Raw genomic sequence first — 18780 nt, 5'->3', positions numbered from 1 at the left:
TGGCTGTTATCTGAGTCAGGCAGGCCACTCTCTCTGGACTACGGACCAGGAAATGAATAGATGGTGGGAGAGCAGTCCAGAGGAGCTACGCAGACAGGAACACAGCCATCTCGAGCACTGAAGCCATGTTGACCGTGAACAAGAGGCAGGGAAGGCAATTAGCCCCTGAGACAGCTTCTGTCCCCAGAGCGCTTTTTCAGTTCCAGTTATCCACACGTTTTCTTACAGTGAGCCCCTGCCACCCAGGGTGCCCTGATTACGCCTCTGTCCCTTGCCAACCCAGCATGGTTGGGACTTTTCTTCCTCGTTTCAAACCATAAAAGACACCGTTTTGTTTTGTTTTGTTTTGTTTTTCTAGACTACATTTTCAGAAATTTCACATGCCAAGTTTATTCATTTCTCGTTTCTTTTGTCCATCGCTACCTTAGGTATCATTTTTGAAAGAATATTCCTTAGTGAGCTCTATAATTCTAGTTATATACTATGTAAGACTATTTCTTTTCAGATGAAGCAGAGAAACATGCTTGGAGCAATTTTGATAAAAATTTCATTCATTTGTTGTTGTTGTAGCTTCTATATTCCCACCTTGCCTTTAGCTGGTGAATAGGACTGACAGTCACAGAGAATGGGCTATAATGCTAAAATTAACCATAGTGGTTCCTCTTCTGGATGCCAGTCAAGCCGTTTGCTCTTACATGGGGAATTTACTGATATTTATAAATTAGATTTCAGTAGATAGTCTGTCTATTTTTCTATCCCACATAAGGCAAGTTAAATTGTACAAGTTAATTGTTACTGCCAAGGACTAAAGAGTGGTGTAGTTGCTCAGTGGTGTCTGACTCTTTGCAACCCCGTGGCAGGCTCCCCTGTCCATGGAATTCTCCAGGCAAGAATATTGGCGAGGATAACCATTCTTTTCTCCAGTGGATCTTCTGGATCCAGGTATCGAACCCAGGGCTCCTGCATTGCAGGTAGATTCATTTCTGTCTGAGCCACCCAGGAAGCCCAAAGAAGGGTCTCTTGTTTAAGTAAGCTAGGATTGTCCCTCTTTATTTGGTTTATATTTTTAAAAATTAACATTTTATTTTTTAGAGTAGTTTAAGCTCTAGAACTGTTTTTGTCTCTCTGGATCTCTGTTCAAACTGTTAAGAATCAGCTGAGATGCAGGCTATGTCAGTTTGGATAGATGGAGGGAGCTGGCGAGGCCTGGGATGCTCTGCAGACCTGCACTGTGCTGGACCTGGAGCACGGGGATCTTGCTTGTGGAGAGCTGTTTGGCCCAGAGGGTTTGGGGGGATCCCACAGCTGTAGTCTGTTCACAGCACAAAGTCTGGGCTGAAAGGCACGAGTGGAGAGGAAGGGAAGGCTAAGAGGAGAACTAAAAGCATCTTGTTGAGGGCTGTCAATGGCCACAGGTTTGAGCAACATGGAGAACCTACACGTGGTGGGTTAGAGTCCACGGGATGGTAATATGGGTTACATTTGACAAGAATTCAGTTTTTCCTTCAGTGATTTAAAAAAGGGGAATCTGTGAACATTTACAAAGTCAACGTTTGAAAACTGGGACACTTCAAGCTAAGATTTGTCTTTGCAGTCTCTCTAGACTGGAGATGGAATGTCTGGAAGCATGTGACCCATATCCCCAAGTGGCAGCAGCTGGTAGGAGCCGCATGGCCTCGGGGCTCTTTGGATCAGGCATGTGCAATCCTCACATGCCCTGACTTCTGTCAGCACTGGAATTTACAAACCTCAATGCTCAATGCTTTACCTATATTACTTAAATTCATACCCACAACCTAGTCGTGACAGTATTATCCTTATTTCATATATGAGCAAGCTCTGAGTCAGATATTTAATATCTTGACTAAGGTCACAGAAAAACTAGTAAGTAGTGGAATTATAATTTGAATTCAGGAGTGTCAAACTCTAAAATCAATGCCCTTTCTAGTAGAAAACGCTGCCTTTAGTACTGATTGCATGATTGTCTGGACAGAAAAAAATCTTTTTAATTGTGACCTTTAAAAGTATGGAGTGTTTTGAAGCCATATTCGTCAGTTTTCTATTGCTATAGCAAATTATCACAAATATAGCGGCTTAAAACAACAGAAATTTTGTAAGTCAGAAATTTTAGGACAGACTGTGTTCTTTCTGGAGGTTTTAGGAGAGAATCTGCTTCCTCATCTTTCCCAGCTTGTAGAGGCTGCCTGTATACCTTGGCTCAGGGTCCCTTCCCCCATGTTCAGAATACATCAATGCAACCTCTGCTTTCCTCATCCCAGCCCCTTCTTCAGCCTCTGGCCCTCTTGCTTTCTACTTGTAAAGACCCTTTGACCATACTGACGTCCCCCGGATAACCCAGACTAATATTCTGATTCTCAAGATCCTTAATGTAATCACATTAGCAATTTTTTTCCATGTAAGGTAAGAAATTCATAGGTTTTGGGGGTTGGGGTGTGGACATCTTTGAGGGGGGCGTTATTCAACCTACCACATCATGCTGGCAATGGGCACCTAATTTTGATCCACTTCCACACAACAGAGTCACTCTACAGCATCAGGAATCACTAGGTAAGTTATTTACATATTCCCTCCTGGTACCAAAACATTTATTTAAAGAAGCATTTAATGTAACATAAATGAAGTGCAATCCGAAGAAAGATGATTGTAATCAAAAGAGGACTTTAGTAAGTTATCTTTATTTGAATCCAAAATATATTGCATTCTTCATTTCCATGGCAGATATAAATTAAACCATGCTCGGCAGAAGATAAGAGTTCTATAATCAGAAATCAACATCTGCAGATATTATGGCATTGCACCTGCATGTTTCGAAGTGAAGAACACAAAAATACCAACCATGTGTAAGATGCTATCTTTAAGCAGTAATAATTTTGCTTTTACTTTTTCAAAACAAAGTATCTGTTATTCCTATTAAAAATGTTGAAGACATGCTTAGTTTACAAATTTAAATGATGCTGCTTTTCTCCTTCCTACTCAAATAGCTCCTCTGTTAAATGAAGCTTCCACAAAGAGTTTTTATTACCAATCATGAAAATTAAGCTTACAAATACACTTTGAATAAAATATAAAAAGAGTAAACTTATAATCCTGAAGATGTGATCCTTGGTTTCATGCCATTAAGTTTATATTTTTATGTGAGAACCACAGATTTGAGACCATTGCTATTATAAAATAACTCATACTATTAAGATCTCATCAAAAAACAAAGTACTTAGAAATGCACCTGACCAAGGAGGTGAAAAACTTATATGCTGAAAACTATAAAACATTGATAAAGGAAACAGAGTGATTTAAAGAAATGGAAAGATATCTCATACTGTTTGATTTGAAGAATTAACGTTATTAAAGTGGTCATGCTACCCAAAGCAATCTATAAATTTAATGTGATTCCTATCAAATTACTCATGAATTTTTCACAGAACTGGAATGAATAATCCTAAAATTTATACGGAATCATATAAATATAAGAGAGGCAGAATTACCAAAGCAATCAGGAGGAAAAAAGAAAACCAAGAGGCATAACTCTCCCAGGTTTTAGACAATATTACAAAACTACAGCAATCAAAATAGCATGATATTGGCAGAAAAACAGTCATGCAGATCAACAGAACAGGAGAGAGACCAGAAATAAACCCACATACCTATGGTCAATTAATCCTTCCACAAAGGAGGCAAGAATGTACAATGAAAAAAGACAGTCTCTTTAGCAAGTGGTGCTGGGAAAGTTGGACAGCTGTGTGTAAATCAATGAAGTCAGAATACCTCTTCACATCATACTCAAAACTAAACTCAAAGTGGCTTAAAGACTCAAACATAACAGCATGACAATATAAAACTCCTAGAAGAGAACCTAGGCAAAACATTCTCTGACATAAATCATGCCAGTGTTTTCTTAGGGCTCCCAAGGAAATAGAAATAAAAGCAAAAAGAAACAAATGAGACTAAATCAAATTTATAAACCTTTCCATAGCAAAGGAAACCATAAAAAATGAAAAGATAACCCACAGACCAGGAGAAAATACTTGCAAATGATGTGACTGACAAGGACTTAATTTCTGAAATATACAAATAACTCATAGAACTCATAAGAAAAAACGAGCAACCCAGACAAAAAATAGACAGAAGGCCTAAATAAACATATCTTCAAAGAAGACATACAGATAGCCAGTGAAAGTGAAAGTCTCTCAGTCATGTCTGACTCTGTGCGATCCCATAGACTATATAGTTCATGCAATTCTCCAGGCCAGAATACTGGAGTGGTAGCCTTTCCCTTCTCCAGGTCCAAACAGAAATAGACATGGAAAACAAACTCAAGTTTATGAGAGGGGTAAGGAGGTGGAGGAGGGATAAATCAGGAGTTTGGGATTAGTAGATACAAGGTACAATACATAAAGTAGGTAACAAACAAAGTCCTACAGTATAGAATAGGGAACTATCTTCAATATTCTGTGATAAATCATAATGGAAAAGAATATGAAAAAATGTGTATGTATATATGTGTATATATATGTGTGTATATGTGTGTGTGTGTATATATATATATATATATATATGTATGCTGCTGCTAAGTCACGTCAGTCGTGTCCGACTCTGCAACCCCATAGACGCAGCCCACCAGGCCCTCCCGTCCCTGGGATTCTCCAGGCAAGAACGCTGGAGTGGGTTGCCATTTCCTTCTCCAATGCATGAAAGTGAGAAGTGAAAGTGAAGTCGCTCAGTCGTGTCCGACTCAGCGACCCCATGGACTGCAGCCTACCAGGCTCCTCCGTCCCTGGGATTTTCCAGGCAAGAGTACTGGAGTGGGGTGCCATTACCTTCTCCGATATATATGTATGTGTATATATATATGTATGTATATATATGTGTGTATATATATATGTATATATATGTGTGTGTATATATGTATATATGTACAATCTATGTATAACTGAATCACTGTTCTGCAAACCAGAAACTAACACAACATTGTATATCAAGTATACTTCAATGAAAACTAAAAAAGGTGATAATAAAACAGGATTATAGTTGAATCATCTTGAATTAATTGAGTCATGCTGACAGTTTTGTGGGTTTTTTCTTTCTTTGGCTTATGTAGATTTGATTTCTCCTGTAGGGTGTTTCTTCCTCAATATCTCCCTTTGTTAACCACAGTTCATTGTATGCAGTGAAAATTCTTATATGATCTACAGAAAAACCTTCTATTCCTTTTGAAAAAAATTGAAGATTAAATAATGTTCTTAAATCGTTGCTAAGAAGATGTCAAGAGATGGAGTGGGTGTGGAGAAAGGGGAGCCCTCCTACATTGTGGGTGGGGATGTAAGTTGGTGTAGCCACTGTGGAAAACAGAATGGAGGTTACTCAGAAAGCTAAAAATAGAATTAACAAATGATTCAGCAATCCCTCTCCTGGGCATATATCCAGACATAACTATAATTCAAAAAGATACACGCACCTCCATGTTCATAGCAGCATTATTCACAATAGCCAAGATATGGAAAAATCCTAAATGTCTACTGGCAGATGAATGTGTAAAGCAGATGTGATACATATATGCAATGAAATACTATGCAGCCATGAAAATGAAAGACACCGTTGGAAGTGACATGGATGCAGCTCTGGGAGTTGGTGATGGACAGGGAGGCCTGGCGTGCTACAGTCCATGGGGTTGCAGAGTCGGACAGGACTGAGCGACTGAACTGAACTGAACTAGATGCAACTACAGATTATCATACTAAGTGAGATAAGTGAGAAAGAGAAAGACAAACCCCATATGGTATCGCTTACAACCAGTCCATTCTGAAAGAGATCAACCCTGAGATTTCTTTGGAAGGAATGATGCTAAAGCTGAAACTCTGACAAATAATTTTCTTTTTTCAGTTCAATTCAAGGAGCAGTACAGTGTAAGAGTTCCAAAGTAAGGAGAATAGTCATTGGAAGTCTTACCTCTTAAGTAACGTAGAGGAACTCTGAAACTTGCAAAATAGGCAGGCCACAAGGGAATGAGGGCCCAGACAAGAATCTACACCACAAGGATTCAAGCAGGCCAGAGAAACTTGTGAATCAGTACAGCTTGAGAGTCCCTTGGACTGCAAGGAGATCTAACCAGTCCATTCTGAAGGAGATCAGCCCTGGGATTTCTTTGGAAGGAATGATGCTAAAGCTGAAGCTCCAGTACTTTGGCCACCTCATGCGAAGAGTTGACTCATTGGAGAAGACTTTGGTGCTGGGAGGGATTGGGGGCAGGAAGAGAAGGGGACGACCGAGGATGAGATGGCTGAATGGTATCACTGACTCGATGGACGTGAGTCTGAGTGAACTCCTGGAGTTGGTGATGGACAGGGAGGCCTGGCGTGCTGCAGTCCATGGGGTCACAAAGAGTCGGACATGACTGAGCGACTGAACTGAACTGAACTGAACTGAACTGATATGTGGAATCTAAATTACTGCACAAATAAACCTATCTATGAAACAAACTGAATCAGGGACACAGAGAATAGGCTGGTGCTTGCCAAGGGGGAGAGAGTGGGAGAGGGCTGGTGAGAGCCTGGGATCAGCAGATGCAGACTAGTCTATGTGGAATGGACAAGCAGTAAGGCCCAGCCGTAGGGTGGCTTTGTAGAAAGGATGTGCAGGGACTTCCCTGGCCATCCAGTGGCTAAGACTCCGTGTTCCCAAAGCAGGGGGCCTCGGTTTGATCTCTGGTCAGGGAAGTAGTTCCCACGTGCTGCAGATAGACCAGGTGCAGTCAAATTAAAAAAAAAAAAATTAAAAAAAAAAAGAAAGAGAAAGGTCCAGCTGTATAGTGCAGGGAATGATATTCAATATCCTATAATAAACCATAATGGAAAATAATATGGAAAAGAATGTATGTATAACTGAGTATGTGTAACTGGGTCACTGTTGTACAGCAGTAATTAAGAGAACATTACAGCAACTATATTTCAATAAAAAAGAAAGGGACCACAGGAATCCGAGACTACAAGTATATATAACTATTTCAAGCAGTCTTACTCTGAAGGAGGATGTGGGAATGAGGCAAGATTGAGAGAGGTGTCTTTCGGTTGAAGTTTTGTTTTCATTAAGGTGTTAGGGAAATTAAATAAATAGTCTTGTTTAGGCTTCAGAGACAAAGCCGAGTGGGCCTCTGACCTTGCTTCTAACCTGCCTGGACACTGCCCAGACTGGGAGTGACTGTTTGCTGGGAGTGCAAGACCTGCAGCGCCTTAGATAAGATGGGGGCGGGGGGTGGTGGAGTCTTGAGATTGTTGAGACCCGGAGGGGGCCAGGGCAACCAGGTCCCAGCCTTAGCAACAGTCCAAGTGTTACACGCTAAAACTAACGTGAATCCAGAGATTCAAACTGGTCACAGATGGATGCTGAAATCAGTGTCCGTCCTGGAATCATAAGCGGGAACCCCGAACTGCAGTCTTTGAAGTCCCACCCAGGGTGCAGCCTCGCTGCCTGGGACCCTTTCCCAGCTGGGAGTCCAGATGCTGGGATTCGGGACTTCCCAGTGCTGACTGTTGGTCAAAACCCAGTTTGGTGATGTATCTTCTGCTTTCTGTTTCTCCTTTTAAAATAAGCTAGATAATTCTCTAACAAATGTTTGCATTATTTATTTGTAGATGAGTGGCTTATTTTGTTAACTCTGAACCTGAGATGAAAGTGAAAACTTTCCGCAAAACAAAAAATGGGAGGGAAAAAAATGTCAAGAACACATTTTTTTTTTTTAAATTATATCCTCTTGGTATAGGAGTCTTACTATCTGTGGAAATTTATATATGTGAACTTTTATCAGAAATAGAGTCTTATGCTTATTAAATGTTTTCCTTTCAATGACACATCATAGTAAATATTTTAAATCAAATAATCTAACAATTGAAGAACCTAGCTTTAGCAATGAGTTAGGAGGTGATATTAAACTACATTCATGTTGAAAAACATTGCCGAACATTCACTTTTTTTTTTTTTCCTTTCTTCTTAGGTAAGTTAATGGTAAATGCTGGCTGTTTGAGAAACACTGTTTTGTTTTGTTTTTTTTTGTTATCTTGGAGGAGATGAAAATGCAAAAGAATGATAGCAGACAAAATAGCTGATTTCTATAGAGAAAAGTAAATATTCTCTTCATTCTAATAAGAACAATAAAAATCTAGAGCTATATTTCAAAATAAATAAATAAAGAAAATCAATAAAACTAGAACAATAATAAAAATAGAAATATGACTTAATTATAAAAATAGATTTTTATTTCCACAGTGTTATCTTTCAAACTGGGAACGTATTATTTTCCTCCAGTCATTCAAGATTATTCTACATTTTTCTGTTAAATTGTTGTTTTCTTCACATAGACCCTTTGTCTTTCTCTTAAGTAAGAGCAGTCAGATATAATGGCAATGGGACCATTTCTTCAGCTTTTGAGTGTGTTGATATTACTTTGGAGTAATTTGTTTACTTACAACCTTTCTTGTGATTGTTTATTTACAATCTTGTTTGTAATTTTCATATTCTTATTTTTCCTCTTTATAGACAGGAATTTTGGCTAGTGAAAACTCAATTGTGCCTCAGCCCCAAGACTTACTCTAGTAAAACTAGAGAATCATTAAAAATGATCATAGATAGACCTTTGTCTAATATACGAAAAGCTAAGACATTTACCCTAGTTTTATAACAATAATTATGTTATTTTTTAACAATAGCATATTTTGTTCTGGTGATTCCTCTATCATTTTTGTGTTTTCCTGGTGATTGTGTTCCTACTCAGGAGAAATAGGAGAGAAGGGCTAGAAAGAGGGACTGGGAATAGATTTCATTAGATCCTACAAAGTCAGGTGAAGTAATTTAGATTTTGTCCTGCAGGCAATATTGAGGCACTCAAAGTTCTTTAGAAGAGACGAGCAGGGATGGGAGATGAAAATAGTGATTAATTTTGAAAAAGTAATCTGCTAATGCTGTTGAGGCTGGACAAAAAAGGAGAAAGATTGGGTGAAATAGAGCTCTAATCAGAAGAGATCACTTAGGGCCTGGGAGTCATGCAGGCATGAGTTACTAACAAGGATGGTACTGGTGTTGGGATTGGAAAGGGATGCAGTGTGTTTGAGAGCCCTTATGAAAGAAGATTTGGTGGCTAATTTTCTCTGTAGGGCAGCCTAGACAGAGGAATAAAACATCGATTAGGTTTTGAGCCCAGGAGACTGAAAAAGAAAAAAAAAGATAGAAACAGGAATAGAAATAAATCAGGAGAGGGAGCTTATTTGAAGGAGAAGATAAGGAATTCAATTTTAGTCATGTTTTCTTTGAGATGGCAGTAGAACATTCGGGTATATTTGTCAAGTGGTTACTTGGAAAATATTGAACAGGGTCTTAAAAAAGAAATTGGTCTGATATGAAATTAGAATCATCAATATAGAAATGAATGTGTTAGCCTTAGGAATAGATAAGACTTCTGGAGGAGAGTTGGCAGAGGAACACAGAACTTTAACACATGTACAAGCCATGTCTATTTTATTGTTTCCATAACACTTATCTGAAAAACTATATGCTATATTAACATAAACTTGACCCAAATTATTCATCATTGTATCTCTAATTCACAGGCCAGTGCCTGGCATGTGATAAGTGAAAAAGAAGACATCTATTGAATAAATGACTGAAGAAATAATTTTTATAAATACCCATATCTTCACATTGTCTCAAACATCACCCTAGGTAATATCTAGTCAAGGAATATTGTGCTTCATCAGACAATACATTTCAGGGAAATATATTTTTTACTTTTTTTCCTACAAATTTGAGTCTTACCTTGGATTTTGGTCTGTGACTCTTCTGCTGAGACTGGTGGCATCTGGGTTTTGAGAGATTTCTTTTCATTTTTGTTTTCTCCCTTTGAGAAAAAAAAAATAGAGACTGTATATATGATTTTGAACTGTGATGTTGGAGGACTCTTGAGAGTCCCTTGGACTGCAAGAAGATCCAACCAGTTCATCCTAAAGGAAATCAGTCCTGAATATTCATTGGAAGGACTGATGCTAAATCTGAAACTCCAATACTCTGGCACCTGATGGAAAGAACTGACTCATTTGAAAAGACCCTGATGCTGGGAAAGATTGAAGGTGGGAGAAGAGGATGAGATGGTAGGATGGCATCACCAACTTGATGGACATGAGTTTGAGTAAACTCCAGGAACTGATGGACAGGGAGGCCTGGCGTGCTGCAGTCCATGGGGTCGCAAAGAGTTGGACACGACTGAGCGACTGAACTAAACTGAACATGTGATTTTGCATAAGAATGAAGTTGAATGTAAATATAAGAGTTTTTCATTTCATTATCAAGCCAGTCATCAAAACTTATCATTTGTTTATGATATACTAAAAATGATGGTTCTTGCGCTCAGATGAATATTCCTGGCTCTCCTGTTGGATAATCAGCTTCAACGTCAGCAGCTTGTTGGCCACAGTCTGTTTTTGCCAGTGTGGTTGCTGCTGCTCTCTGACACTTGTTTCTCATGGTTCTGGTTCTCACTTCCCGTAGCCTGAACATTGGTTCTGAGCTAAGTCTTTAGTGACAGAAGGCAAAATGATGGAGAGAAGAAAGCACTTTGGTGTCTTTACTCATAGCTCTCTTCTTTATTCCCTCCATGATTTCATTTGCCTCTACCTCATCATTTATCTGAACACTTAAGCTTTCCTCGAAATGTAAGTATATCTTGCTGGATGTGGCCAGTGTGTACCTGAAGATTTTTCTATGGGGACAGAGTGAATCAAGAGATAAGGTTAAAACACAGAAAAACTGGCTCCAAGGCTGCTCCCAGTCTTGCGCGGGGAATAAACACACACAAATGTAACTGACTCGAAATGTTATAGGTGATGAGAAAATGTTTGTGGATCCTAGAGTGGGGCTAAAGGTGGAGTGGTCAGTTCTATTGTAGTGGAAGGGAAAGGATGGACACTGTTAGAGAGAAAGTGACTCTTGAATTTACAAATCCAGATGAGATTTTAGTTTTCCAGATGGACAAGGCATGGAAAATGCTCCAGAGGATGGATGTTTAGCAAAAGCCTAAGGTGTGTATAGGAGAAGGGAGACCACAGAAGTGCTCAGAAGGGGAAAAATGTGAGGATATGAGGTCAATGAAGAAGGAAGGGGTCTTGAGAGTCTTATAAGCCTTGATATGAATCTTGACATTACTTTTAGACACTGTATGTCAGACACATTTTAAACTGGAAAGCAAATGAATTAGATTATTTAATTTCAGCCTTGTAACATCATATGTATTAGGCAAGGCAGCTATTATTATTCTTGTATTATTGAATAAGGAATTGATTAACTGCCTAGAAAATAGATCTCTGGATAGATTATGAAATAGTGACAAAGCCTTCTGACTTCAACCAAGTACTTTTACGTCATATTATTCATTAACATTTTCATCATAGTTTTATGTGTACATAAATATAAATTCATGTGAATAATGCCTTACTCTGGAATATGAGAGAGAGTTTGGACAAGTGTGAATTTTCAATTTTTGATTTAGTGGCTATTTACAAATCTGAATTACCTATGATATTTTGGTTTGAGAATTACCTGTTTAAATGACAGTTAAAATACAATGCAAATTGATTTATTCATTCCTAGATCTTTCCTTATAGGACTCAAATAATCTATTTGTATTTCAGAAACGTGTTGTTTAAATGTCATTTTAAAAGGTTATATTCTGTAGAGGAAAATAGAGGTTTAACTTTGTGTCAATTTTAACATTTAGCACCGTTGAAACTGGAGAAAAAACTATTTTCCTTTTACTGACATATTATTGGAAAGAGTAGACACAAATAATTCCCTAATATGACTTTTAAGATATGTGATGCTGGCAGACTTCCTGATGAGTGAGCATCCATAAATTATGGCCGTCAGACTGGCACAGAATGTGTAAGAACGCTTCTGCCGGGTTCTACTCTGACTAGCTCTCCAGTATTAATGTTACTGAAGGAAAGACAACTCCTGAATTTTTGTTTTTGTTTTTTTGCCTTGTCTCTAGCGTCCCCGCCCCCCGCTTTTTTTTCTCTGTAGGTTAAGCATTTCGAAAAGTTGATTCAACTACTATTTCTCCTGTTCTGTAGCAACATAACCTAAATGATTTAGCTCTCAGGCACTAAAATCAGACAGAACAGGGTTCCAATTCAGTCTGCAATTTGTCAGTTGTGGGTAAATAGCAAATTACAACAGGGCCTGTGGGTATTGTGAGTGTTCAATACAATAGTGCTTGAAAAGGCATAACACTTTGTTTGGCACATAGTAATTCCTGTTAGCTATTATGTTCTCCATGAGAATAATGTATTAGCTATTTTTTGTGTGCTCTGTGGGAAAATAATCATGATAGTTGGCAAGCTGGCAAACATCGCTGTAGTGACTTTCCCAGAGAGAAACACAACAAGGCTAGCAGAAGGGAAGTACCCAGCTCAACATTTGTGACAGTCTATAAGTTTTTAAACATATAAATAACTCTTAAAGTGTGAGATTTAAGAGTTAGTTATTATTATATATTTAAGAGTTATTTATTTTGACACAAGAATTAGAAAGAAGTCAAGGACACTCTCGTAAAGCCATGCTAAGCACATTCTCTCCAATTCTCTCCACTGCAAAAACGGTCAGTGTTAATCAGAAAAGGAAGGCAAATTTTCCAGGGCAAACATTAGGTAATCTTGATATTTTATGTACTCTAGAAATGGCAACCCACTTCAGTGTTCTTGCCTGGAGAATCCCAGGGATGGGGGAGCCTGGTGGGCTGCTGTCTCTGGGTTGCACAGAGTTGGACACGACTGAAGCAATTTAGCAGCAGCAGCAGCACCAGGCTCATTTAAACCTGAATCATTAGACCATGCTATGCCAGTCCCTGAGGTACCTTCTTGTTTGTACTTGACATCCGTCATCCAGTTCTCTTAGATGAGAAAATAATTCTTGTTTTAAAAATCTTATGTTGTGATTTTTAGGTAAATCTAGTGAGTAATTCATGAAAATTGTTTTATAGATAGCTGTAAGTGAATATTGATCATATGATTATCATTTGGACTTAAATCTGTCATAAAGATACAAATGATTAATAATGGTAATAAGAATTGCCCTACTATATGCTTTATCTGTACCGTCTCTAGTTTGTATACCAAGGCTACAAAGCAGGTATTATCTTTATTTTAAAGGTGAACAGACTTAAAACTTAAGAAAATATATTTTCCAGAGCATGGTTTCTCCACTTTTGTAATATTAAAGTGTTAACCTGGATAATTCTATGTTGTAAAGGGCTCTCCTGCACATTCTAGGATTTATAGCAGCATCTCTGGCCTTTCCCCTTTAGATCCCAGTAACTTCCTACCCTTGAACCGTGACAACAAAAAATATCTTCAAATACTGATAGTTGTCCTCAGTGCAAACTCCTCCTCATTGAGCTTCTGGTCTAGAGAAACCACCGTTAAAATATAGCTTACTAAGACCAGGATGTTTGACCTTCTCTGTTGGAACTAGATCATATAACATGCTTAATACTTGAGAAATGATTTCATTTTGGATGATGGCAGAAGTGAAAATCAACAAGTCTTACTTGGTTTTTCCAAACTGTAACAGAGTCTTCTACGCATTAGTCCATTTTAAAGCCAATATATGCAGTATATATAAAATGATGGGGATAAACCCCAAAGACGAACAGTCCATGACTTAGTCGGGAGCAGGTAAAACTTCAGAGAAATCACATATCCCAGTGTTTATGAAAATCCCTCTCCCGCCCAGGAAATGATGTGAATCAGGAGTGATTTAGGGCCATGGGGCACATACCTGTCCTGTGGCTTGCCGCGACTCACTGCTTGGATCAGGATCTTGTATATTCTCATTGCTTCCTTCGCTAGGCTTCACCTTGTTAAATTTTATTGTCAGTGATTTAAGCATCTCTGAGGTGGTTCTGAAAACTTCTGTTTTACGACTCTGTATCTTGAGGTAGAGAAATGTGCTTCGATTTTCTTTTCATTAGCAGACAAGCCAATTAGTTGTTTAATCAGGATTTTGTTCTGGTTAATTCCTAGAGGCAACTCTCTAGCTAGTCAGGGCTTTGGCTTAAAAGCAGCAAATTACTTCTGCTTGGGTGATTTAAATTCTGTTTATGAACTTCAGAGAGTCAAAATACCCTTGTGAATACTTTAGAAGTGAGAATTAAAACTTCATTGTTGATTTAAATTGTTTAAATGGTTATTTAAATGTGGGCACATTGCCCATTGGTTTATTTTTTCTTTCTTTCTTTGTAATTACCCACCTACCTATCTCCATCTATTGAATTTTCATTAAAATAATACATGCAAATGATTAAAGACTCTTGAGAGTCCCTTGGACTGCAAGGAGATCAAACCAGTGAATCCTAAAGGAAACAAACCCTGAATATTTATTGGAAGGGCTGATGCTGAAGCTCCAATACTTTGGCCACCTGATGTAAAGAGCTGATTCACCGGAAAACATCCTGATGCTGGGAAACATTGAAGGCAGGAGGAGAAGGGGATGACAGAGGACGAGATGATTGGATGGCATCACTGACACAGTGGAGATGAGTCTGAGCAAGCTCTGGGTGATGGCGAAGGACAGGGAAGCCTGGGGTGCTGCAGTCCATGGGGTCACACAGTCGGACATGACTGAGTGACTGAACAAAAACGAAGTGCTTATGATATAAAGCGGCTTCCCCAAAGCCCTCATTTCTAGTTCCACAATGTGAAAGTGAAAGAAAGCGAAAGTGGAGTCGCTCAGTCGTGTCTGACTCTTTGCGACCCCGTGGACTGTAGCCTATCAGACTCCTCTGTCCGTAGGATTCTCCAGGCAAGAGTACTGGAGTGGGTTGTCATTTCCTTCTCCAGAGGATCTTCCCAACCCAGGGGTCGAACCCAGGTCTCCTGTATTGCAGGCGGATGCTTTATCCTCTGAGCCGCCAGGAAAGCCAAGCTGCACTGTGAGGTAGCTACTTTTTCTCTTTTTTTCTTCCTGTGATTATTTTAATTGGTATTTTATTATTTGATTAATGATTTTTTTTAGAAAATATAATGGAAAGTGAGATAGTATTCCCCATTCCCAGGAGCCTAAACATCCATCCCAGATGCACGATAATGGTTATATTAGAATAAAGCAGAGAGACTGTATCAGCTTGCTGGGGCTGCCATAACAAAGTGCCACAGGCTGGGTTGACTTAAACAACATAAATATATTTTCTCACAGTTCTGGAGGCTAGATGCTTGAGATCAAGATAACAAGGTGGTTCCTTTGAAGGCTGTTGCAAGTCTCTCTCCTTGGCCTGTAGACAGTCATCTTCTCCCTGCGTCTTTCCTTTCTTCCTGTTCGTGTCCAAATTCTGTCTTCTCATAAGGACATCAGTTACATTAGATTAAGGCCTACTTCAATGACCTTATTTTAATTGACCTCTTTAAAGACTCTTATCTCCAAATAAAGTCACGTTTTGAGGTATGGGAGATTAGAACTTCATCACCAGTTTTTGAGGGGATACTACTGAGCCCATAACACAGAGGCAGTATTTTTGATGAATATCACTTTAGAAGAAATATAATTTATTGCTAAGAAGCAATCTACTCCAAAATTTCTTACAAGTTTACTATTTTCTTACAAATTGCTGAAATATTATGAATACTATATATGTGATTCTTAGTTTTAGAATAGATAATTCTGTTGGATTATTAGTTTCTTAAATTATTAAAAATATATCTTTCACTAGTTATTAATTTTTTAATTGAATCAATAAACCTAAACTCCTTGGAGGAGGACACTATGCCCCCAGAGTGCCTCCATTTAAGGTAGAAACTCAACCCCTGCTGAATAGAATTTAACTGAAAGCCCTTGACATGATCTGACAGCTCTAGGCTTCCCCTATATCTCTGCTTTAATTCAAAACTAATTAAACATATTACACTCACAGAATTTAAATTTATGCATTTCTTAACAACACTTGGCACCACAATATGCCATTTCTTTCACTAATGTTTTCCTGCATCTCTCCGTCTCCCTAAATAGCTGGAACGATGATTACTATCAGAACCTTTGCTGCATCACTTCTAGTATCCCCTTGTCATCAAAAATAGTGTTCTCTCATTGTATATGTTCTAGTTTAAACATCTATATAAAATATCTGGATATTTCTTTCACAGTTTGACAGATTAACATTTAGCTGTTAAACAAATTATGAAAGAAATATTACAGTTTTTAAAAAATACTATGTTTTAACCATTTAGCTTTTTAAAAAATATCAAACATTTTTGTAGAAAAAAAAAGATGAAATGAATATTTCAATTGTGAAACTTTGTTCTGCTCTTGTAAAAAAAGAATTGAAGTAATTTAAATAATAGAAAATGTTCTTTTCATAACATGAAAATCCTTTTGAACTGAGATCGTGCTTACTACATCAAGTTCCAAGGACACCAGAAACATTAAAATACTGATGGATTAGTTACATCTTACTTGGTTTTCTGGAGAATAAATATTTTACATAAATGCAAAAAAAAGCTATTTTTATAAAATAAAATCTGGGCCTGTAGTTTGTGAAGCAAAATACTTGCATATTAATAGGTGGACTCTTATTCCTTAACATGCCTTATTTTATTTTATTTTAATTTTAACTTTTACTTAAATTTACTTTACAATACTGTATTGGTTTTGCCACATAAATCCACCACGGGTGTACATGAGTTCCCAAACATGAACCCCCCTCCCATCTCCCACCCCATATCATCTCTTTGGATCATCCCCATGCACCAGCCCCGAGCATCCTGTATCCTGCATCGAACATAGACTGGCGATTCATTTCTTACATGCCTTATTTTAAAAAGTAAAATTTCCTAGCTTTATTGAACTATGATTGACATATGCCATTATGTAAGTTTCAGGTGTACAATATGATGTTTTGATACATGTACATATTGCAATATGACTTCCACAGTAAAGTTAGACAACACAGCCTTTCCCTGACATATTTACCGTTTCATTGTGTTGTATACTGAGAAACATTTAAGCTTGATTCTTCTCGAGACTTACCGTCTTGTTAGTTACGGTTACTTCTGGTGGTTATTTCTGCATTACTAAAAAATCTGCCTATTCTGCTCTTTTTGTGTGTTAATTTGAATCCCAAATCAGTGTGAGGGAGATTCAACACTAAGAATTGTTAAGGAGAACTTTATTTTCTTACCCAGAGCCCAAACAAACTTCCTTGATGGTCTATGCTGTTGGACAGATTTTTTTTTTCAGTCCAGCAAGAATGTACTTTTTTAAAGGGTGCTTTGACTTTGTTTTCAATAGAGTTTTTAGTGAATTTCTCTTGTGCACTGCCAATTAAAACCAGAGCTTTTCAGCTCCAAGACCACCCTCCACATTATCTACACCCAGGGCAGCCTGAATTAACACATCTAATACTTCTTCCTTTTGTATTTCTGGAACCTGGGGATTTCCTTGAGATAACAGTTATGTATTTTAAGAAAACAATATGAAAAAAAATATGCATAACTGAATCACTTTAGTATATAGCAGAAATTAACACAACATTTTAAATCAATTCTACTTCAATAAAACTAAAAAAATAGTTATGCATTTTAAAGTGTATTTGTAAGAGGAAAAATATGCAGGAAAGGTTTTTAAGGAAGAATTTTAATTTAGTTTTTCATATTATCAACATCATGTCTTTTATTGATTTTTGAAAAAGAAACTATAAGTTTTCATTTTAGATTCAGTCATTTCATCAAAAAGAAACATATAAAAACCACCTTTATTAATTATATAATTTGATTTGTATGTCTTGAAAATACAAAATTATCAATATTTATTTTTGTTCAAAAAATGGATGTTCATTGTTTTAAAAGGCAAGATTTTCATTTTTATTACATTTTTGCTTCAGAAACAATTATGAGTAAATTGTCAGATATGTATGGGGTCATTTTAGGAGCTTCTCAGTTAATCCTCTATGCCTGTGGTCAGTTAGATTTTTGAACTTAGGATATAAACATGCAAGGAAATGTTAACAACAGATTTGTGACTGATTCTCCCCCTTCCCAGGACCCTCAGAGGAATAAACAGCTTCATCAGACCTCCTTGTAAATCTGACCATGTTATTTACTGGTGGAAAGATACCAGGAAGACCCTACGTATAGGAAATGTACTTAGTAGGACATTTTTGGTCTGTCTAGGTTGCCTAGGAGATCAGTCTTGGGTGTTCATTGGAAGGACTGATGCTGAAGCTGAAACTCCAATACTTTGGACACCTCATGTGAAGAGTTGACTCATTTGAAAAGACCCTGATGCTGGGAGGGATTGGGGGCACGAGGAGAAGGGGATGACAGAGAATGAGATGGCTGGATGGCATCACCGACTCAATGGACATGAGTTTGGGTAAATACCAAATTCCGGGAGTTGGTGATGGACAGGGGGGCCTGGTGTGCTGTGATTCATGGGGTTGCAAAGAGTTGGACACAACTGAGCAACTGAACTGAACTGAACTGAACTGAGGTTGCTTATTACAGAAAAGCCTGTAATTTATGGATTTATGTGGCATGGCTGGCTAGAGATGGGGTAACTTTGTAAGGAAGCTTAAAATGGAGATATCCTCAAATCACCTTGCTTTCTCTTTTTTATTGGCCACATCATGGGGTTTCCCAAGTGTCTCAGTGGTAATCTGTCTGCCAGTGCAGGGGCTACGGGTTTGATCCCTGATCCTGGAAGATTCCCTGAAGAAGAACATGGCAGCCTCTCCAG

The 18780-nt window shown here is 38.0% G+C and overlaps 1 protein-coding gene across 1 annotated transcript in view; it reads right to left on the bottom strand.

Moving 5' to 3' along the window:
- CNGB3 (cyclic nucleotide gated channel subunit beta 3) overlaps positions 1 to 13944 on the bottom strand; it is a 183074-nt gene extending 169130 nt beyond the window's left edge. The window contains 2 exon segments of the mRNA NM_001143664.1: positions 9820 to 9901; positions 13834 to 13944. Of these exon segments, the coding sequence (NP_001137136.1) occupies positions 9820 to 9901; positions 13834 to 13944 (193 nt within the window).
- Positions 13945 to 18780: the final 4836 nt, after the last annotated feature.

The sequence above is a fragment of the Ovis aries genome, chromosome 9 (genome assembly GCF_016772045.2).
Source record: "Ovis aries strain OAR_USU_Benz2616 breed Rambouillet chromosome 9, ARS-UI_Ramb_v3.0, whole genome shotgun sequence".
Taxonomy (NCBI): Eukaryota; Metazoa; Chordata; class Mammalia; order Artiodactyla; family Bovidae; genus Ovis; species Ovis aries.
Note: the sequence above shows the minus strand (reverse complement) of the source record. Positions and strands in the feature narration are given on the sequence as shown.